At 41.1% G+C, this 24,492-nt stretch overlaps 1 protein-coding gene across 3 annotated transcripts in view; it reads right to left on the bottom strand.

The window, feature by feature from the left end:
* The window catches only part of usp6nl (USP6 N-terminal like), a 242,110-nt gene that overhangs the window by 74,199 nt on the left and 143,419 nt on the right, over positions 1–24,492 (bottom strand). For all 3 annotated transcript variants that reach the window (XM_078553022.1, XM_078553020.1, XM_078553021.1), the window contains exons 7-8: positions 11,134–11,241; positions 8,473–8,582 (exon numbers count right to left, since the gene is read on the bottom strand). In XM_078553022.1, the coding sequence (XP_078409148.1) occupies positions 8,473–8,582; positions 11,134–11,241 (218 nt within the window). The remainder of the gene's footprint in view (positions 1–8,472; positions 8,583–11,133; positions 11,242–24,492) is intronic.

Raw genomic sequence — 24,492 nt, forward strand, 5'->3', positions numbered from 1 at the left:
CTAAAACAGCACCAATCCTGTTTAGTAAACGGGTATGAGAGAATAATACTGAAACTCATTTTTCCAGGGCTTTTTTGCCCAAAAATGGCAATTTTATATAAATGAACGGCTCTGTTAATTGGTTCAAAACAATGTGCTGTACTGTGCTTGAAACAAAGTGCTGACTTCTTTGTTTGTCATGCATATTCCAGTAGCTCAAAACCAAGCTGTTAAGTGAAAATTTATACAGGAAATGTAGTACATCATCACAGCAGGACATATATTGGACACTGCACTGCTTATTCCACTTGAATGGTGCCTTGCAGAATGCTAATCATGAGAAATGGCAACAGTTGACACCGATCCATTTCTCAGGCAAACGTAGAACTTCATTTGCAAAAGAGCAAAATGGTAGCTGAGGAAGATTCATCTTTCAGGAGAAAAGCATCCATCTCGTTACTCAAAAAGATTCTGTGGCCAGCGAGTCAAACAGTGGATCTGGATGATGAAATGCCTGAAAAGACTGCACCAAACAGCTATTAGTGGGAATCTTCCTGGCCCTCACCCTGGGATGGTGGCTTTCGAGGCAGTGATGGTGGAGTTGGAATTCAGACTGAGGCACATCGGCTCTGCTCCCCGACACATGTGCGCCTCCAGTACATTTTCCTGAAGGTGGGTGCCCTATGGTTAACTATCCACCCGTGACAGATAGTCAATCAATATGTGTAAAATGGGAATTAGCCCTTAATAGTGCACAGCAATTCAATCTTCTGGAAGGCATGGAGACCCCACACTGTGTCGGCAACCCATTAAAGGTGGTCTCATGGTGGGGGATCAGAGGGACATTGGAAGCTGCTGTCTAAGCCACTATCACAGAAAGCATGTCCATGCCGCTATCAAAGAACTGTAAGGTTCAAACAGGCGCAACCACAGCCAGAAGCATTCTTGTGAAAGGCTCATCTCCTCCACATTGCTGGCTCCAAACTTTCATTTTATCAATCTGAAACCTTCCAATGGAGCTTCCACTTTGAGTGTTTTCCATCTGCCTCAGCAGCACCCATCTTTCCCAGTCGTGCTGCTGCCTGTCCAGTCCTGCAGGCCCTCCAACTGACCTTCTGTTTCTGTGCCTGCCATTCTTAATTGGACGGTGAAAGGAGGGGCCAAAGGAAGTACTGCAACACAAGTTGGGCCAGGACCTACAAATGGTTCAGGTATATGAAAATTTTTCTTAAGTGGAGCAATTTCCAGCCAGTAACTCCCCTGAACCATACAAGATCTTGAGAGGACTTGATAGGGTGGATACCCAGATGATGTTTCATCTCGTGAGCAAGACTAAAACTAGGGGACATATTTTAAGAATAAGAGGTCAAACTCTAAAGGCAAGAGATGAGGAGAATTTGGTTCTCTCAGAGGGTCATTAGTGTGTGGAATTCTTTTCCCCAGAAAGTAGTTACATAGATTTTTGATAGGCAAGGGAGTCAAAACTTTAGAGGGGGTAGACAGGAAGGTGCAGCAGAGGCCACAATGAGATTAGCCATGATCATATTGAATGGCGGAGCAGGCTTGAAGGGCCAAATAGTATACTCCAGCTCCTAAGTCCTATGTTCCAATGAGATAACTTGAAACCAATCATCAATACAGCGTCAGTTACAAATTTCTTGGATTGTGTGTGTTAGGTTCCCACCAAATATACTTACGAGGCTGAACAGAAGGCTTTTTGGGATGACATTGCCAAATACCAAGTCAGAAGAAAACTTCAAAATAGATAAATTCACAACCTTCAAACTGTGTGGATTAAAACCAGTCACCTAGCATCACTGACTAAAGAGCAATCAGGGTAACTGGAGTGAAAATTACCTTCATGTGAAGTTTGTTCAGAATAGACAAACTCCATTGAACTTTTATTAGCATTGACGTGACAGCAACAGAAGCTGCTTTTCTGTGAAGCTACTGAAATAGTTCAATTTTTGAATTTAAAGAATTTACCACTTCGGCACCACTCTTCACAGAACTTAATATCTCAAAAACAAAGTATATTACATAGAATATACAGCACAGAAACTGATTGTTCAACCCAACCTGTCCATGCCTGTGTTTATGTTCCACTTGAGCCTCCTCCTATCCTTCTAAACTATCAAAACAACCCTGTACTTCTCTTTCCTTATCTAGATTCCCTTTAAATGCATCTATACTATTTGCCTCAATCACTCACTGCGTTATCAAACTCCATGTATGCACTGCACTCTGGATAAGTAGTTTCATCTGAATTTCTTGGTCAATAATCTTGATATTGATGATCTCTAGTATTGCTCCTCACGACATTCAGAAAGGCTTGATTTATCAAAACCTTTCATAATTGTCAGGACCCCCTATGAGGTCACCCCTCAGCCTTCTCTTTTTCAAGAGAAGACTGACCCAGCCTGTTCATCCTTTCCTGATAGATGTAATCTCCCATTTCTGGTATCATCCCTGTAAATCTTTTTGGCACCCCCTTCAGTGCAACTATATTTCTTTAATAAGATGGATATCCGAACTATACAGAGCAATCCAAGTGCGGTCTAAGTAAAGTTCGATATATGTTTAGTGTAAGCTCTCTGCTTTTCAATCCTATCCATCTAGGAATAAATCCAAATACTTGGTATGCCTTTTTAAAAAAAACTTATTAACTTGTCTGGCTACTTTTAGTGATCAATGTATTTGCATCCCTAGATCCCTTCATTCCTCTATTCCATTTAGATTCTTAATAAATGTGACCTCATAATACCTCACACTTATTTGCCTTGAAATTACTTGTCATTTATATGTCCATTCTTCAAATTTATTAATGCTTTCTTGTAATTTGTTGGAGTCCTCTTCAGTGTTGACGACTACTCCACAAAGTTAAAAATTGAGTTTTCGATTCCAAAGTCTAAAAATAGTTAATGTACATTGTGAACTGGTCCAAGCACTTAAGCTTGTAGTACCCAATATTCCCCTCTCCCACTATGATGAGCTACTTTTTACCTCTGCTCTGCATTGTCCGTTAGTCAGCTCGCTATTCATTTCACCACCTGTCCCCTGACTCTGCATGCTCTGACCTTACACATTATTCTATTAAGTGGCAAAAAGGCCTTTTGGAAATTGAGGTAAATCACATCTATGGCATTACACTCATCTACTCTCGCTGTTATCTCTTCAAAGAATTCAAGGAGGTTGGTCAAGCAAGGCTTTTCCTTTCAAAATCCATGCTGGCTATTCATTATATTCCTGACTTCTAAACGCTTTTTGTTATTTTCTCCTTCAGCAGGGTTTCCACTTTTTTCCTACCACCAATGTTAAGCTATACTCTCCTGCTCATATTCCATCTTCCTTCTTAAATATTGATATGATGTTAGCTTCCACTAGTCCTCCAGTGCAACATGCTTTTCTAACAAATTATGAAATACTTAGTGCTGCTGCTATATCTTCTCTACATTCTTTTAAATTGCACAGATGCAATTCATCCAGACCAAGAGTCTTGTCCTTTGAGTTTAATTAATTTAATAAATTGAATAGTTAATATATTTCTCTTTTTTTTTAAATTGAAGTTATGTCATTTTTAATCTTACTTTCATGTCCAACTGATCTGTTGCCCAGTAGATGTTGAAGCTAAGCAATTAATATTTCTGCTAGCCTGTAATTTTACCGTCTATCCCTTGTGGCTCTATTCTAATCCCACTTTTCATTTTATTTGCATACCTATAAATGTTTTACGACTTATGCTTTCAGGTTCCTTGATAATTTAATTTTCTAGTTCTTCTTTACTTTCCTAATTTCTATTTTTAAAAAAACTTCTCTCCTAAACACTATTTTCTCCTTTTCTATGCTCTCCCCTACTCTCCATGTACTAATTGCATGTCTCTTTTCTTATCCTCAATTTTTCACTCATATCTTCATTCGTTCATGATGGCTCATTAGTGTTTAACATATTGATGTTTTTTAGCAAAATATATTTTTCCTGGACTCTGTTGAATAGCATTTTAATTGTTGTCCCATTGCTATTCCAAATTACTGTCCGTCAGTATTGCTGTCCATTTTATTTTTCCAGGTTTTATTTTTAACCCCCCAAAATCTGCTTTCCGCCAATATATTACGCTGGTCTTTGTCATGTCCATGTGCAGCTCAGTGGTTCTCTTAAAGCGTATTATATCTTCCGTATTAATTTATGGTCACTATTGCCTACATGTTCCCCTACTTCTGCTTCCCTTACCTTACTGAGCTTGCTCCCCTCACTCTGTTTGGAATAATATATTACGAAGAAAGAAAACATTATCTGGTTTCGATGTAGGCCCAACAGTGGTATAAAGCCACCTAATGTTTATAGGGAAGTTCTTACAAAGTATTTATAGCACAGAAATAGGCCATTCTAACCAACTGGCCCCTGCTAGTTCTGTCCTATCCCATAGAAGGAAACCTTGCAGGAAGATGGTCTGAAAGCATCAGATTTTGATTTTTGATTGAAAGAATTCGAAACTTCCAAAATTGAAAAGCCTTGTGAAAAGTGCTCATTTTGAAAATGCTTTGTAGTTCTACAGCCATTAATGTATGACGTAAAGGGCAACCATAACAAATGAGTAAAATATGTTTTGCCATGATTGCAGCTGCAAAACTTTAAGAATTAGGAAACTAAAATAGAATGTCTTTGATCTCCAATTTAAAATGATATAGTTTGAAATTCTAAATCAGAATAAAAGTATTGCAGATGCAAGCTAATTTGGATACCGCAAGATGCCACAAACAGCAATAAGTTAGCAGTTGATCTGTCTTTATGGTGCTGGCTGACACTATTAAAAATTCTTCTTCTGCTTTAAACAGTGCCATAGGATCTTTTACAGTCAACGAAGCAACTGGAAAAGACACACAGGGCAGAATTTTCCCTGCCCGTTGGCGTCGGGTGTGCTCGGCGGCGTGAGCAGACAATATAGCGAGAAGGCCAAAAGTCGGTTTCACGGCGCCGTGAAACCAGTTTGCTATCATCCACTCAGCCCATTGATGGCGGGCTGCGTTTCCCACCATCAAGCATCAAGAACCTCATTGTAATACATCCGCATATCATAAGGTCATCCCGCTGGAATCACCCCCAATCGCTGGAACGTCCGCCCACGTCAAGCGTGTTTCACAACAGCATACAAATGCACTTGGCAGGCTGCACATTGAGGCAAACTCGGAGGTGAGTGCACAGTAATGTTGAACAGCGTTTGCCTGCTGGACTTCAAGGTTAAAGCGCGTTGGGCGGGGGGGCGATGGAGAAGGGCTGCACTGGGGTTGAAAGTAGTGCACAAGCACATGTGGGATGGGCAGGAGGAAGCGGCCATGCATTAAGGAAATCTTGATTACAGTGACCATTCCTCTGTAGCTGAGACAGTTCAGACGGAGCCATATTGACATGTGAGTAGTCAGGCCTCTACCTTATCTGCCCACTCAAGCAACACAGAGGCATCAAAGTGCCACTAACTGCTCCAGAGCTTTTCACCCCTTGGGCACAGACTGCAAACTAATGAGTGTTTTAGTGGACTGCAAAACAGTTGGACGACTAGGCACATTGTACAATCTCCTTTTCAAAGCTGGCAGTGGAACAGTTCCTGGTGGAGGCACTCATAGCCCCTTGCAATGTCAGCATTCCGGTTTGGGCCAGCCTCCCCCACGGTTCAACCTAACAGCGCAGCCTTGCAGTGAGGTTTAAGAGAATGCCTGCACCTGAGCCGAGTACACAGCATGCACTCCAGTAGGCAAAGCTGCTGCCAATAGGTCAGGTGGAGTGAGGCGGAGGTGGACGGGGTTTCGGGCATCCATGTTGCACACTAAACTCTGGCCATCCAAGTGGTGAACAGCACTCTCCAGGATGCATTAAGGGGCCTTCAGACTTAACCAAGAGAGGCTCTTAGGACACCCGTGCTAACCCACGCGTCTCTTGCTTTCATCCTGCAGGAGTACATCATCAGGAGCATGGGGCACGATAAACTAGTTGTATGCCTTGTGATGTACAGAAAACGAAGACGGCAAATTGGAGCCTGCCCACCATCAAAAAGGCCTCTTTCTCGGAAATGCATCATTAATGTGGTGGGTTTGGGGCAATACTTCGTGAGAAGCGTTGTTTTCCCCACCCGTGACTGCACTTAGTGCAAATCTGGGGCAATTCTGCCCACAGTACCTTACTTAAAACATATTAGCTAAAAGCTGACACTCCTAAAAATGCAATGCTATCTCATTATTGCACTGAAATGTCACCCACTTGAGGTCATGTGCTGAAATCCTATTATGGAATTGAAATACACGATCTTCTGAATAAGAGGCTACAGCACCGCCAACTATACCAACCAGTCACTGAATGAAGGCCCATTTGATCTCATCTTTTCAGAATATCAGCCTTACTGCCTTCCCATTATAGAATCTAGCTGTTTGTTAAATTGTATACAAGCTTCAGGCATTGTCAACCTACTCCAGCTATTGATCATTTTATGTATAAAATAAAACATTTCATAAAACGTGGCCTCCACAATTCTGAACCAGTATTTTGTACCTATAAGAACAGATGTTTCAGTAATTCCAAAGGTCTGCTTACTGACCATTATGCATTGACTGTGACAAGTGGATGATAAATGGTTTTATCTTGAAATGTTGTCCCTAATGAGCTAAAGATGAGTTCATGATATTTGCACATCATATTTGACGTCAAAAGTAATATTCATATGGATATTCATCATTGTTAAGAAATAGATATCTGTATTCCATCACATCTTGCTGTAAACTCTGACTTAAAAAAGAATTAAGTTGAAAAGCTCAATTTGTTCAGAATTTCAGTTCATTGCAAGAAAATTCTGAAACTATTTCAGAGGAAAGTGTTCCATGATGCAAGGTTTGGCATTGTGCACACCATAACTGATATCCTGGTCAACATGAAGGCCACAAAAGGTAATGAGAGGCTGAGGTTAGGCAGAACTTGCTTAACTAGTTGCCAAGTGATTGGCAAAAATAAATAAATAAATAAGAATGCTTCTCAGGTCAGCTGGAGATATTGGAAAGGGTAATGACATCGACCCACCCCCGAGGCAGGGCACTGTTCATCAAATTTAAGTATTGTATGCCTGCATTTTTATACACAACGTAATGAATGGCCTCGAGTGTCACACTCACTGATAGACTTAATATTTGATTGTGACTAACTTATATTAACTAATCTGGCAATCACAGCTGCAAGTGGCAGGGGCATATGTAGAATGAAAGCAAAACATTAAGCACCATTAAAGTTGCATTGTTAAAGTAATGCCTGACGGCGGCTTATCTGTCATGACTTTGATACAAATCTGTAGATGATAAACACCAAGGTCAACTCCGATGATGGTCAAAAATTTAAATTAATGGGTTTTTACTATCAACCTTCATCACTGTGTATTCCTATTGTAATAAAAGTCAAAAAGAAAGCCAACTCCCAACTATGTCCAAATTATTGACACCCTTTTCAGAACCAGGAATAAATGAAACAAATAAAGATGTCAACATTTCCAACAAATTGAAGAATATTTTTCAACAGAGAGAAAATACATGCACAGCATGAAAGTGTTTAATTGCAGTGCTGAAGACAAAGTGCTGAAATCCATTGTGTACGCTATTACAGTCAACACAATACCAAAGAAAAGATGCAAAAGGTCAAACAGTCATACTGTAATTCCAATTACCTGCATGTTAATTCTTATAGGGTGCAACCTTCAACCAAGATGCATACCCATGATATTTAAAGAGACATTGTCATCAATCATTAAAAAAAAGTACCACAACAAAGAATTGTCATCAAAGCTGGTTACACATCTTTCTTTCTGTTAATTTTGAAGAATTGTTTAGATGCCAATATGATCATTACAAACTTGAAAGAAATGAGCCAACAAGGAGGTGGATCTAAATTAAACAGTCAAAGCAAATACATCGCAGGGTTCCTGATTGTAGGTGTTTATGTTAATTCATTTTCCTTGCAAAGGCAGAACCCACCCCACCCCATGAGATCATTAGTAATCACTCCACAAACAAAAATATTTCAGAACACACAAAATCAAACATAGAAAGGAATAAGTAAAATGGGATGCTGAAGTTCACAATAATTCAATGCAACCATTTGATTTTCAAGAAATCAAAATGGCAGACAAGGCAGCTCATTCGAATTTCAAGACATGACGTTATAGTGCAGCAAGATAGATTCACACACACAATTCTCTTTCGGATCAGGCCATGCTGCTTTGCGGAGCTGCTTAACCATCAGTCAGTTTCACACAGGGAGGAGGAAAAAGATAATTGGCCCTTCACTTTCTTTGACCTTATGCACCTCTTGGCAGCTGTTTGATGGAAGTATTAAAGGGAGTATCTATGTACTGAGAAAACTCTATAGGTGAAATATAGCTTATGAAAAGGATTATTACTGACTGTGCCAAGCAAATGCAAGTACAATGCAGGAACATTTAAGAGGCAAGCAAAAAATTTCCTTACTTGACTCCATATCTTTCCCTGAACATGATATGGTCCCTGTAAGTACGGTTCACATCGAGGTCAATCTGCCTGATGTCTGGAGATATTGTCCGTGCTCTGCTTTTAAGCTTCTAAAGTATTTTTTAAATGCGAAAGAGAAAAGAAATAAGACATTTGGGAATTGTCAGCAATACTATCTGCTCAATACATCATGCTAAAAAACTAAAACTACTTGGTTATAAATTATTCAAATTCACATTTTGACAGCATCTCCAAAACATTTTGTATTTAATTCACAGTTCTGTACAATCCTCAACTATAGTTCAGGTCTATTTATTGATCTTAAAAGCATTCACATTTTATGGAAATGTAAGAAGAATTAAATTGTAATTTTTCTCTAATCTTTTGGTGTTCTTAACCCAATTCTTCCATAAGCAATGATTCATGCTTGATTACAGTCCCATGAGCATCAGTAACCTTTCACCTCCCTCATCTGTGAGCCTTCAATTGCTGGCAAATTGCATGTTCGGGGAAGGAGGTAGGGGGTTGGAGATGGGGAAGAGAGGAGGCAGCAAAGGAGAAAATTGCAACAAAAAGCGGTCTACATTCAACACCCACAAAATAGGCCTCATCAAACAGTTCATTAGGCAGAAATCAAGAGCAGGAACACCAGCTGATACCCCAGAAGAACGCCAAACCCAACATTAAGAGTCTTAAAAATACACTCCTGGTTGAGAGGGAACTAAATGGGTAAGGATTCAAACCTGGGCATTCAAAGTCCAGAATGCCTCATATCGCACCATGCTGTTCATTTGCCCGTTGAGTAATTCAGCACTCTTAAGTATTAGATTACTAATATTAGTAATCATAATTTTTATAAATATTAACTAATATTAATAATATTAATTACTAATCACTCTGAGGTTACCTCACAAACAAACAACAGATGTTATTTCAAAATCCATCAGGTAGAGGGGTCAAAATGCTTCATCTCCAGGTCAGGGATTTGTGGCTCACATGGACAAAAAAAAACTTATTGTATAGGATTTTTTATTGGTGTAATACCTCAATCTTACAACTGGATGGCACTTCAATAAACTTCTCCTTTAAATAAATTGAGCTGTACAACACCAACTTCTGAGCCTTCATGACATTATGCTGAATTACAGAAAACATTGTACAAAGCACCAGGTGAAAATTAGGCACAATGCAGCATTTCAACACAGACTGTCATTATATAGCCAGTCAGCGGCAGGGATTAGAAACTTTGAATAGTCGCAGCTAAGCTGCAAAAAAGCATCTTTAGTAGAACTAATAGAAAATATTAAAACTGATATGATGATACAAGGAGTCTGCTCAGCACTAAGTAGAACAGAGATGAAAATTCTCTCCATGTCCAATACATATTACTAAATAGCTGCACAAGATTGAATATTTGCCCTACATCAAGTTTGCCATAACTCCAAAAATAAAAATTGAGATAATAAAATTTCAGAATACTTTACTGTTTGGTGGATTGTTGACAATAGAATTAGTACTTCTGACAATCTGGACCACATTTAATTAGCACCATCACCATTCAATGAATACTGGCAATGAATCAATCACCTTGAAAATTAATTTTGATCAAAATTTCAAAGTTTAGGAGTCAAAGCTGAAGATGATATTTCTTCATTCTTCAACATTAACTGTATTTAAATAAAGGCTTCTACACCTGCCGTACATTTAAAATAAGACATCACTACTGAAAACTTGTGATTTTGTTTTAATTCTAGCAATATAAATAACTCTGTAGAATTTTGGCTTATTAAATAAATAATTAACAAAGGGATTTGCTCTCAATCAGCTTCTGAACTCAGCCAGGCTTGCCAGAATTAGGCAGCAAGGGTAGGGTAGGTACTTCCCACAGGTTATGAAAAAAGCAAAGCTCAGAAAGCAGGACTATGCTCTAGTATTTCCTTTAACCCATTTAAGGAGAGCAAGGACATAAAACTTGGGAGAAAATGCACTACAAGCATATCTTTCCAGTGTCACCATTCACAACTTAATCCAAAAGAATCACCTATTTTTAAGTAGGGGGCTGGACAGAGCAGAGATTTGCTACATTATCCTTTAATCTCTGGGAACTGGGTTTACCCCAGGTCAATTTAATTCATATGGAAAATGTTCCACAGCCAACAAATTGTACCTTGCACAAAAAAATACTGAATTAGGAAAACAGTGCTTCGGGGAACACATTGTACTCAGAACCTACTCTTCAACTTGAACAAAGATATCACCAAAAGTAGCCCAATATAGCTGCCAATCATAAGCAATGATGTATTTAACTGGAATGCATTACAGGAAGGTACAATAAGTCAGCTGGTACATTATTTCACAATGCTAATATATCAAAGGTTTGAATAAAAAGAAATCACTCTCAGCACGACATCTGTTTTAATAAAAATTATGTATCATCTGATAGAAAGAAATCATGAATCAAGTTTTATCAAAATTCCAAAGCATCATTTAAATTTACCAATTATGATTAGTTATCAACAAGCTTATATTTACAGATATATAGATGCATGGTACATCAACCATGCTTCTTCCTTTGCTTTTAACTCTGTGGGTAAACTAAAAATCATGTGGGGATGGCTCTGGCTGAGTTAAAAGCATCAGAAATTGCAAAAAAAAACTTACATCATACAAGTCTTTTTTCTCCAATTTTATTTTTTGTATTTCCAGAAGCAGAGACCAGACCTCTCCTCTCAGCTGCAGTGGAACTCCTTTGTAAATTCTCCGTATCACCTTTGAATCAAAGTTAAAAAAAACTGTTAGCTATATTCTAAGTTACTCAAAGCTGACAACAACAATGTTTAAATGCTCAATGTTCATAATCACCTGCAAAGATGGCTGCAAGAACAATTTCCATTCTGGTGGGGGAAAGAGTCTAGCCTTGACATGGTCTTTACCAGATACGAAAATCAATCAAGCCCCCTCTGCATTGAATGATCCACAAACTAACTGGGGTGACGTTCATGGGAGCTCAAATGTACTAAGCCATGCCATCATCCAACATTTAAAAGCAACATCTATCATTCTTCTGTAGAGAGTTTTGGGGCTTTTGTTACCTGAACAGCACTATATCAAGGCGAGCACCGCTATAGGTATTTGGCATAATTAAAATCACAACTTGTCCAGACCTTGTTTGAATACAGTAATGTACTTTTTAAATAAAAATAAATGATTTGTTGACTTGATAAGATCATAAGACGTAGGAGCAGAAGTAGGCCATTCGGCCCATCAAGTCTGCTCCGCCATTCAATGAGATCATGACTGATCTGATAATCCTCAGCTCCACTTTCCTGCCTTGTCCCCATAACCCTTGATTCCCTTACTGATTAAAAATGTCTATCTCAGCCTTGAATATAGTTAACGACCCAGCCTCTACAGCCCTCTGCGATAAAGAATTCCACAGATTGACTATCCTCAGAGAAGAGGGCGACCCCTTACTCTGAGATTATGCCCTCTGGTCCTAGACTCTCCCGCAAGGGGAAACCTCAGCTTCTACCTTGTCAAACCCCCTAAGAATCTTGCTTGTCCTGCTTTCTACCCTTAATTAGCACATTCCTTAGATAATATCACCACCTTCAACACCTTTTTGTCCTTTTGTCTGTGACATCTTTTGGTTATCTCCACCTATCACTGGCTCTACTTGTCCCACCACCACCCCCCCACCAAACCAGCTTATATTTCACCTCTCTATTTTTACTTAGTTCTGTTGAAGAGTCATACGGACTCGAAACATGAACTGTGTTCCTCTCCGCAGATGCTGCCAGACTTGCTGAGTTTTTCCAGGTATTTTTGTTTTTGTTTTGGATTTCCAGCATCTGCAGTTTTTTGCTTTTACTCCTAAGAATCTTGTGTGTTTCAATAAGGTCGCCTCTCATTTTTCCAAACTCCAAGAGCACGGGCCCAACCAAGATTGTTCACCACATTCTAGGTGTGGTCTAACTAGTGCCTTGTATAGTTTTGCAAGACTTCCCTATATTTCTGATGAGGAGTCATACGGACTCGAAACGTTAACTGTATCCATCTCCGCAGATGCTGTCAGACCTGCTGAGTTTTTCCAGCTATTTTTGTTTTTGTTTCAGATTTCCAGCATCCGCAGTATTTTGCTTTTATTCCCTATATTTATACTCCATTCCCTTTGAAATAAAGGCCAACATTACATTTGCCTTCCCTATTACCTGTTGAACTTGTATGTCCTAACTTTTCCATTATACCATTTTGGAAGATGGATTTGAAGAAACTATACTAGGAATCTTGCATTTTGTTGTAGCACGAGACTGAACTATTCTTATCAATGGCTGGAAAAGCTAAGAATATTACTTCACAAATTTAGCTGTTGAAAAAAGTCCAGTTCGAACTCCTCTTTGTTTAAAGAATTTGCAAATTTCACATTAATTTTCAAGATTTCTACGGTAGCACGTGCATTGATTTTAAAATTGATGACCTCTCTCACTGAACCACTCTAGCTGTGATTACAGTTGCTTTATGTTGCAAAAAATTCAGGTTTTACTTACTTTCCAGTTGTACTTTCCACATAAATCTCCCTAATTTTTTAAAAAATATTTTAGCCTCAAGAATGGTTATGTTGAAGTTTTTCTGGTATGTTTTTCATTTTACCTCAGTACTGAATTGATCTATTACTGGGAAAAATCAGATAACTAAGATTAAATTAAAGTTATTTTCATATTCCTATTTTAGTAGCTGCTACACGGTACAAAATATGATACAACCAGTAGTAAACAAAGGGTGCAGGTGAGTACTTAGTAAATAAAATTAGTTGAGTGGTTAATAACGTTTTTGTAATTTAGATTTAGGATAATTCCATTATTTAAAAGGGTCAAGACACAAGCAGGCAAGTATACATCAACTACAGAGAAAATCTTTGAAATTACCATGAGAAATCTGGTGCGGGAACACTTGAAAAGTATAATTTTTGAAAGTGTCTTGGCATGATTGAAGGAAAATAAAGGTTGGGTCTCAACAACCTACTACTGTTATTAAAGACACTAAACACATGATGGGTAGAGGAAAACTTTTGTCAAGGTCCTGCATCAAATGCTAAGCTAATAGGTGGAACTGTCCAGTCCCATTGGCGGCAGGTATCATGGCGAGCGTGAGTGGGCAATATGGTGAGAAGGACAAAAATCGGTTTTATACCGTCTTGAAACCAGTTTGCAATCGTCCGTTCCACCCATCAATGGCGGGCTGCGTTTCCCACTTCCCAACGTCAGGAACCTAATTTCAACACTTGCATATCATTATAAACCCTGCACGCCAGAATCATCCCCCCATGCTGGATCATTAGGGCACATCAGTGTGATTGCACGCTGACGTGTTTCACAACTGTACATAAGCAATGTGCACCTGGCAAGCTGCACTTCGCTCAGGACTTTGAGGTTTGTTTGCCTACCTTGCTTCAGGCAGCACTTGCAATCATCAGCACCAGGCTTTGCAGGCAGCACCACATCACTTCCAGTAGGGCTCACAGGTACGTCTCTACCTACCAGACCAGCTATAATGCGTGGGTAGCTTTTCAATGGCTGCAGGACTAGGGTTTGCTTGGGGAAGGGTGGAGGGAGTGGCCTCAGGCAAGGGAAGAGGCTGCAGGGGAAGGGATGTACTGAGAAAGAGGGGTATCAAGGGTGTGTTTGGGAGCATATGTTGATGGTGAGGGCTGAGGAAGCAGTCTCCAGAGAAGATGAGGCAAAAGAGAGATGTGAGTAATAATGTCCCTTGAACTGGCAGTGAGAGAAATGCCAGCGAATGTATGTTGGCCTTGTGAGTGAGAGAGTTTACAGTGATGAGATGGTTGCCTTGCCCTGGTGACATGGATAAGATCATCAATCCTCTTTGTGCACTGGATGGCCAACCTCTTCTGTGCAGCAGTGGCACTGACCACCACTGCCACCACCCCCCCGGCAAGCCAGAGTAGTGAGATTGCTGGACCTCCTGCAGCCAAAGCATTCGTGATGGGTCACTGAACTCTTCTTGGCTTTCACTGGAGCAGTCCTGGGTTGAAAGCATTGACAATTGTGTGTGTGCCTGCAGTTTGGATATGGCATCTGGAATGAGCTAACGGTGAGGTGAAGGCGTGGCGGGCGATTCAGAGGCTGTCTGCCAGCAAGACGCCGTGTTTCCTGTGGCTGCATAATTAACGAGGCGGGAAGCAGATGATACGACACGAAAACCCGCCATTGCGGCTGGCAGGTAAAATGACATTTTCACGCCCGCTACCACAGTGCAAATCTGGGACGATTCCGCCCAATGAGCCACAGAATACAAAGTAAAATATAGTGCTGAACGTTAAATAGAGTAAAAAGCTATAAATTGATGGCAGTCATCAATGGAAACTCTTCTGATTGACAAGAGCATGGTATCCAAAAGGTCCACTGGGTTTTGGGAGTCCTGCTATTCTTTATATATAAATTAATGACTTGAACAAGACTGTAATAAGTGAAATCTCCTAAGTTTGCAAATGGTATAAAATAAATTTTCAGCGATTCTCAATATAATCTTCATGTTATAATGTTCAGACAAGTAGCTGAAATTTTCTTCATGCAGCTGACTTAATGAGCAAAGAGCAGGGCTTTTGCCTCAGAATCAGTGTCGGTCCAGCAGCAAGGAATGTGTGTCCTGCTGCAGGCCTTCTTGAGTAAATCACTTCTCAGAGGATGAAGGTGCAGTACTGTAAAATATTTAATGCCCTCATCAGACATGGCAAGATAGGGGTTTGCACTATGAACTCTATTTATGCACAGCAGCAGCTATGACTGGTATGAGCTATTTTCCCCTACCCATTCATTTATTCACTACGTCTCCAGCTCCTTATGGTTACCCACGAGCCTCTTTTGCTCAGCAGCGCCTTCTTCAGCAGAAAAGTGAAGAGGCCAAACCTGCCAAATCTTTCCATATACAGAACCGACTTGTTGTATATTGAAGTCTTTCCAACGCCTACAGACAGTACTTTTGACAGAGGTTTGGGATATGGTATGCTACCAACATCAACTGCTCAATGCACGCAAAACACCATATTTGGAATGGCGTGCTCTGTATTCCTGGCATTTTCTGAGACTATAGCAGCGCTGTTCAATTTGTCTGTCTTTCCTTTCAGCAATCGAGTAAAATTGCATACTTATTTGAATGCCATATCTACTATTTCCAGTGCATGTGAACAGGAGGTTGCATGACATCATATTGGCACTGACACTGGTACTTAATTATTCATCCAGCCCCCATTCCAAGAAACTGAAATGCTTCATTCTAAAGAATATTCAGGAACTATGTGACAGCATAATGTGACTGTTTTCTGCAGACAATAATTAATACAAACATTTCTATATGATTTATTTAGATATCCACACGTTTTGGTCTATACACATTGTAATTTTAATGTAATAATCAATTGGTTTTGTTATCCAACAGGGGGAAGGCATCATAAGCCTCTAGAAATTAATTCTAAGAGGATTGATGACCATAAGACATAGGAGTAGGCCATTCTGCCCATCCAGTCTGTTCCACCATTCAATGAGATCTGATAATCTTCAACTCCACTTTCCTACCTTGTCCCCATAACTCTCGATTCCCTTACTGATTAAAAATCTGCCTGCCTCCGCTTTGAATATACTTAATGACCCAGCCTCTTCAGCCCTCAGAAGAAATTCCTCCTCATCTCTGTTTTAAATGGGCAACCCCTTACTCTGAGATTATGCTCTCTGGTCCTAGGCTCTCCCACAAGGGGAAACAACCTCTCAGCACTGACCATGTCAAGCCTCCTTAGAGTCTTACATGTTTCAATAAGGTCACCTCTCATTCTTCTCAACTCCAATGAGTACAGGCCCAACCTACTCAACCTCTCCTCATAAAAAAATCTCTCCATGCCCGGGATCAGTTGTGTGAACCTTCCCTGGACTGCCTCCAATGCGAGTATATCTTTCCTTAGATAAGGGGGCCAAAATTGTTCACAGTATTTTCGGTGTGGTCTAACTCGTGCCTCACGTAGTTTTAGCAAGACTTACCCATTTTTATACTCCATTCCCTTTGAAATAAAGGTCAACATTCCATTTGCCTTCCCCATTAACTGTTGAACTTGTATGTTAGCTTTTTGGGATTTATGCACAAGGACTCCCAAATCCCTCTGTGCTGCAGCATTCTGTAGTCTTTCTCTTGCAGAGCAATTGGCTCTTGCATATTATCACCATATAAAGCAGATATTTTAAGTGAGGTAAACAGGATTAATTATAATTTAGGAGCATTCTATTCCTTTTTGACACTTCACACTTCAATTAGGGGAAACAATATCAGAAATGACAGAACAATCAATATCTGGTAATCAAATGACTCCATTCCTAGGTTTGCTAAATAAGCTGTTAAATGCAGGCTGCAGCTTAAACATAGCTACAAGCAGCAAAAAGAAATTATGTATTTGGTGATTTGTTGCTTAACAGTGTGTGTCAACTAATGTCCTAATTCAACACTTGAAGCAAATATATACTGGGGCTCAGTGAAGAGCAACATTGGGCATTCTGGTGCTGTTATTACACAGCTGTGATACCTTCCCAAGCTTCTAAGAAACAGTGGTTTGGTTTTTGTTTTGCTGCAAAAGTCTAGTGTACCTGACAGCAGTGATTTCTTCAGATATGTGCAAGTCACTAAGATCCTTTCTGATAATGCTTTATTTATACAGACTAAAAGGCCAGAGAACTCAAATCAATTAAAAAAAATTAATTCTTCAGTTTCAATCTAAGCCACATTCATTTTACTAAGATTGTGGAGCCATGTTATTTGAGACATATTATGGAACTTACTGATGGTAACAACTGGTAACTGATGGTGGAACAATTGCACAGGAACAAGAAGCCTCCTCTTATTTCTTCCGATCTCAACTACTTTTTGCCCCTTTGTCCAGTCTCTTCGCACTTAACACCCGTGACTTTTCCAATGTCCTCTGTCACTTCAATAGTTTCCAATTTCCTGGCCATAACTATCTTTGCCATGGATTTCCAATGTCTCTACACCCCATACCCACCAGGACGGTCTTCAGGTTCTCTGCTTTTTCCTTGAACGAAGGCTCAATCAGACTCCAACCACTACCACCCTCCTCCGCCTGGCTGAACCTGCTCTCATATTGAGCAACTCCTCCTTCAACTTAGATAAAATCAAAATACTGTGGATGCTGGAAGTCTGAAATAAAAACAGAAAATGCTGGAAAAACTCAGCAGGTATGACAGCATCTGTGGAGAGAGAAACAGAGTTAACGTTTTGAGACTGTGAAGAAGGGTCATACAAACTCTAAACGTTAACTCTGTTTCTTTCTCCACAGATGCTGTCAGGCCTGCTGAGTTTTTCCAACATTTTATTTTTACTCCTCCTTCAACTTAGCCCAATTCCTCCAAATAAAAGTTGTTGCTAAAGATACATGCATGAGTCCTGGCTATGCCTGCCTTTTTTGGGAATTGTAAACATCCCCTGTCCCAGTCCAACTCGAGCCCCTCCCTCACCTCTTTTTCCAGAACATTGCTGGGAATAGGCTAGCAACAAATAACCCCACTAACTCCCACAGCTACTGCACTTCCTGGCACCCCAGGGTAACCAAACCTGCACAAATAAAATAAGGGACAATTTGGATGGGGAGGGATGCTGGCGAGGCTGGTGGTGGTGGGGGTGGGAAAGAGAGGGTGTGCGCACAGCCCCTTTTCTTAACACCCTTCCACCTCAATCATCAGCCCCTCTTCCCCAGCTCCATCCTCCTTCATACACAGCAGCCCCTCTTCCCAACCCACCCTCATTTTGCAGACCCTCTCCTCAACTCATTCCCTCAGCAACCTCTCCTCTCAAATCTGCCCTCAATCACTCAGGAGCCTCTCTTCCTCCAACTCCTTCCTGCCACCCACACTGAGCAGCCACCTTCCCCAACACCCCTCCCTTCCACTAAGCAAGCAGCCATCTTAAGTGACTCACTTAATCAGCAGCTCCTCTCCCCTCCGGGCGTGGCAGATTCCTAGAACTCGGGCTCTAATTCACACCCCCAAAAACCTACTTGACCCAGAGCCTACACCCCCACCCCCCACCCGCCCAACCCAAAGACTCCAGCTGCCCTGCTACTCCTGTGGCATCGCCACCTGGCCAGGTTAGCCCAGCAGCCTGGCAAAACTCTGACTCCACCACTCTCATCCCCACCTCCCCACCTCAACTACTGAACCCTGCAAACTTTGGCAACTTAGCTTTCTTTCAGAGCACTGGCTCCAGTCCTCCAGACTTCAGCTGTAGCTGAGTGGGCTGACTTCAGTGCATGTGCAGGAGCACAATGTGCATGCGTAGACAATAATAATAGGACAGCAGGAAAAGGAGACTTGACAGCCACCTTCCAGTTGCTGCTCAACAAACACAGGACGAAGCATTCCGGAGAGCCAACCAGTGTTTATGGGACAAGTAGTAAAATTACAGGGTGATCCCATAAAATACTATCATACCTTGCTCCCTACAGCACACCACTGTATTCTTCCTGTTTCCTCCTTCTCCATTACATCTGTTCTGATGATGTAACTTTCCATACCAATGCTTCTGATACATATTTATTTTTCCTCAACCAAGCATTTCACCTCTGACTTCCAATAGGCCGCCATTTTAAGTCTCCACCTTGCTCTCACACTGACTTCTCTGTTCTTGGCTGACTGCAGTGAGAAGCTCAACACAAGCTTGAGGAACAGTACCTCATCTTTCAACTGGCCACTTTACAGCCTTCCAGACTCAACATTGTGTTTAACAACTTCAGACTGTAATCTCTGACCCCATTTTGTTTAATTTTCTTCGCATGTTTCGGTCTTAGTCTTGTTTTTTCTGTGTTTGCTTTCGGATGGCAGCCTTTATTCATTCTGCCATTCATACCTCAACTGGACACAATTTTTGTTTCTTTGCCAGTCCCATTATCACCCACTTAGGCCCTGTACAAGTTCTTTCATCCTTTAATCTCTCCTGTCTTTCACCCATGCCACTGACCTTCCTTTTTGTTCTTTCTCCACTCTCCCCCATTTCACCTTCTTGAAACCAGTTACTTGTCTAACATTTTGCAGTTCTGAAGAAAAGTTTTGACGTGCAACATTAACTGTTTCTCTCTCCATAGATATTGACTGAACTGCTGAATATTTTCAGGATTTGTGTTTTTATTTCAGATTTCCAGCATCCACAATATTTTGCCCCCGTGTCAGATGCCTTTGCAATGTTTTCAGGGCCCGTACCATGGTTTGACCAGAGTGCGAAGTTGTGATGAATATTTTCTCAAACAGCATGCGTTTCAATGCATTTCTTTGCCTGTTGGGAATCTGTTGCGATCCCCTGCATTTTTAAATGTGTTATTTGATTACTCCCCTGATGCTCATCACCCAGTAAAAAGCAAAATCCAACTAATCAACCCACTGTTTCTAGAACAGAAAATTTCAGGAACTTCATCCCCTTCGCATCACCTTATTCTACTATTTCACTTCCAAACAACAGTTAGTTTTACTGATCTTACTTGTCTTTCTGGAAACTGGCTGTTTTCAGAGCCTATGTTTATACTCTGGTTGCTGATGGGTGATCCCCGGGCTCGATTTCCCCAAAGAAACATCTTATAGATGGTATTCCACAAATGTACAAGTTGTGCATGGAGCCTAGTATCAGCACACAAATGGGACATTGCGCCTGTAAATTCTGACATGAAAAAAAAACCTTCATGTGGTTTTCTCTCTCCAATTGGAAGGCTATCTTTACTCCTGTTTCATTGCCCGACTTAATAAGTTGGATGTTAATTTTACTTTGCAGTAAAGCATTTTGAAATGTCAAAGTAGCTATCAACATTTAAAAAAAACAAACAAAAAGAGAGACATATGCTAGACTGACAGCTTTAAACCAAAGTGGAATGCTCAAAGTTTGTTGTTTGCAGTCATTACAAACTATGCAGGAAGTTACCAGTCCCACCCATGTTGTGGCAACATATCCTACTAATTGGCTTGAACAAACTTTTTTCTTTAAATGTTCTGAAGAGTCAAAATTCAGGAGCTATTTGCCAGTGAAAACTGATAATGCAATCCTTTTAAACAATTTACCAACAAATAATTTATAATTTATTTCATCTTTTATAATGAGTTGAATCTTAATGAAATATGTATCTTGTGCTGACATACTGAATGAGCAAGTTGTGTGTTGTTAAACCTGTGAAAAATATTTCCTTAACATTTCAAATGTAATTACGTGTACATAAAGATGTGATTCAAATGACAAAATAGCTGGGTTAAATTTTTTAAAATGTTCTTTTTGCTCATTTGTCAACAAGAATTCCTGGTTTGCTGGTTTAGATCTTAGAAATATACCATTCCAATTTACCGTAATAATGCTATCATCTGATAGGTCTTGCATTCTGGCTAGACACTACAGCCTACTGAAATTTGAATTCTTGAAATACTATTTATTGAATGATATATAGTAAAAAGTCAATTAGAGAAGATGACAACACTGAAAATGGAAACAGTTAAACAAAGCACCTCTCTACAGCCAGGAATACAGAGGGCAAAGCTAGCAAGTGACTTTTGCCAAGAAAACAAAAAGAGAACTGAGGCTGTAAAATTTGTGTACACATGAAACTTGCTACTCTCCCCCACGCTCAAAACAGGTTTTCCCTTCAGTAAAGAAGCCTATCAAGTAATTGGAAACTCCCGAGCAGCTGACTTTTTGCTGTTAAAGCAGTTACAAAGTTACTTTTCGATTTTGTGAAAATTGAATGGAAGTTACACATAAATTTTGCCATGTAATCCCAAAAGTTTGAAATTGCATGGCTTGAAAAATATTACTCATTAGATTCCAGTTAAAAATTGTTATTGCTAGGTTTAAAAAACCTGAGTGCAGAATTGAACTGAACAATTTTGCTCCACATTTAATATTCAATGAAAACTAAATTTGACATATGTTGCGCAGTACAATTTAATTTTCAATCCCATGAAAGGCTCAGTGCAGCAAAACATTGTGCCTTATTTATTTTTTATGTATGATTAAGCTGATTTCTCACTAACACTCGGTTTGGGTTCCACCAGGGGCATTCAGCTCCAGACTTCATTACAACCTTGGTCCAAACAAGCACAGGAGAACTCAATTCCAGAGGTGAGGCAAGGGTGACTGCCCTTGGCATCAAGGCAACATTTGACCAAATATGACCTGAAAGAGCCCTAACAAAACTAAAGCTATTGGGAATCGGGGGGAAAACTCTCTACTGGTTAGAGTCATAACTTTTTATTATTCATTCATGGGATGTGGGAGTCGCTGCCTGGGCCAGCATTTATTGCCCATCCCTAATTGCCCTTGAGGTGGTGGTGGTGGTGAGCTGTCTTCTTGAAGCGCTGCAGTCCATGTGGTGTAGGTACACCCACAGTACTATTAGGCAGGGAGTTCCAGGGTTTTGACCCAGTGACAGTGGAGGAACAGCAATATATTTCCAAGTCAGGATGGTGAGTGGCTTGGAGGGGAACTTGAAGATGGTGGTGTTCCCATGTGTCTGCTGCCCTTGTCCTTCTAGGTCGTAGAGGTCGTGAGTTTGAAAGGTGCTGTTGAAGGAGCCTTAGTGAGTTCCTGCAGTGCATCTTGTAGATGGTACACACTGCTGGCAGTGTGCGTCGGTGGTGGAGGGAGTGAATATTTGTTGATGGGGTGCCAATCAAGCGAGCTGCTTTGCCCTGGATGGTGTCAAGCTTCTAGTGTTGTGGGAGCTGCACTCGTCCAGGCAAGTGGAGAGTTTTCCATCATGCTCCCGAATTGGAAATGGTGGACAGGTTTTGGGGAGTCAGGTGGTGAGTTCCTCACCACACGATTCCTAGCCTCATGCCTGTTCTTCGAGTCACAGTATTTTATGGCTAGTCCAGTTCAGTTTCTGGTCAATGGTAACTCCCAGGATGTTGATAGTGGAGGATTCAGCGATGGTAATGCCATTGAACGTCATGGGGCAATGGTTAAATTCTCTCATGTTGGAGAGAGTCATTGCCTGGCACTTGTGTGGCGCAAATGTTGCTTGCCACTTGTCAGCCCAAGCCTGGATATTGTCCATCGCTTTATTGATGATTGAGAGTAGACAGATTGGTAATTGTACGGTAATTAGCCAGATTAAAATTCTCCGCTTCGTGTGTCCAGGACATACCCAGGCAATATTCCACATTGCCGACTAGATGCCAGTGTTGTAGCTGTAATGGAACAGCCTGCTAGAGGCGCAGCAAGTTCTGGGCACAAGTTGTTAGTACTCGTGCCGAAATGTCGTCAGGGCCCAAAGCCTTTGCAGTATCCGGTGCCTTCAGCAGTTTCTTGATATTGGGGGAGGCGGCGTATTGATATTGTCACTTAACTGGTAATCTAGAAACCTAGGGTAATGCTCTGGGGATCCGGGTTCAAATCCCATCAATAAAAATCTGAAATCATAAGTCTAATGATGACCATGCAAACATTGTCGATTGTCATAAAAACCCATCTGGTTCAGTAATGTCCTTTAGGGGAGGAAATCTGCTGTCCTCACCTGGTCTGGCCGACACGTGACTCCAGATCCGCAGTAATGTGGTCAACTCTTAAATGCCCTCTGAAATGGCCTAGCAAGCCACTCAGTTGCATCAAGCCGCTAAAAAGTCATTAAAAAGGAATGAATGCGGACAGACCACCAGGCATCGACCTAGATACCAAAAACAACAATGGCAAATCCAGAACAAAAAACAAAAATATCTGGAAAAACTCAGCAGGTCTGACAGCATCTGCAGAGAGGAACATAGTTAACGTTTCGAGCCCGTATGACTCTTCATCAGAACTAAGGACAAAGAGAAAAGAGGTGAAAGAAAAGCTGGTTGAAGGGGGTGGAAAAGGTAGAGCTGGATAGAGGGCCAATGACACGTGGAGGCAAAGAAGAGATTGCCAAAGATGTCATAGACAAAAGGAAAAAGGGATGTTAATGGCGGTGATACTAGCCAAGGAATGTGCTAATTGTGACATTAAGGATAGAAAGCAGGATGGGCAAGTGACAGATAGCCCTGGTGGGGTGGGGGGAAGGGATCAAAATAGGCTAAAAGGTGGAGATGAAACAATGGATGGAAATCAATTTTAAAATAATAGAAATAGGTGGGAAAAGAATATATTAAAAAATATATTTTTTTAAATTATAAATTATTGGAAAAAGGGGGATCGGAAAGGGGGTGGGGATGGAGAAGAGAGTTCATGGTCTGAAGTTGTTGAACTCAATGTTAAATCCGGAAGGCTGCAAAGTGCCTAATCAGAAGATGAGGTGCTGTTCCTCCAGTTTGCGTTGAGCTTCACTGGAACATTGCAGCAGGCCAAGGACGGACATGTGGGCATGACAGCAGGGTGGTGTGTTGAAATGGCAAGCAACAGGGAGGTCTGGGTCATGCTTGCGGACAGACCGAAGGTGTTCCACAAAGTGTTCCACAAAGTTCCCAGTCTGCGTTTGGTCTCTCCAACGTAGAGGAGACCGCATTGGGAGCAGCGAATGCAGTAGACTAACTTAAGGGAAGTGCAAGTGAAGTGCTGCTTCACTTGAAAGGAGTGTTTGGGCCCTTGGATGGTGAGGGGGGGAAGTAAAGGGGCAGGTGTTGCACCTTCTGCGGTTGCATGGGAAGGTGCCGTGGGAGGGGGTTGAGGTGTAGGGGGTGATAGAGGAGTGGACCAGGGTGTCCCGGAGGGAACGATCCCTGCGGAATGCCGCCGGGGGGGTGAAGGGAAGATATGTTTGGTGGTGGCATCATGCTGGGGTTGGCGGAAATGGCAGAGGATGATCCTTTGAACGCGGAGGCTGGTGGGGTGATAAGTGAGGACAAGAGGGACCCTATCATGTTTCTGGGAAGGAGAGGAAGGTGTGAGGGCGGATGCGCGGGAGATGGAACGGACATGGTCGAGGGCCCTGTCAACCACTGAGTGGAAAACCTCGGTTAAGGAAGAAGGAAGACATGTCAGAGGAACTGTTTTGGAAAGTGGGAT

Source organism: Cetorhinus maximus, chromosome 12, assembly GCF_964194155.1.
Source record: "Cetorhinus maximus chromosome 12, sCetMax3.hap1.1, whole genome shotgun sequence".
NCBI classification, from domain to species: domain Eukaryota; kingdom Metazoa; phylum Chordata; class Chondrichthyes; order Lamniformes; family Cetorhinidae; genus Cetorhinus; species Cetorhinus maximus.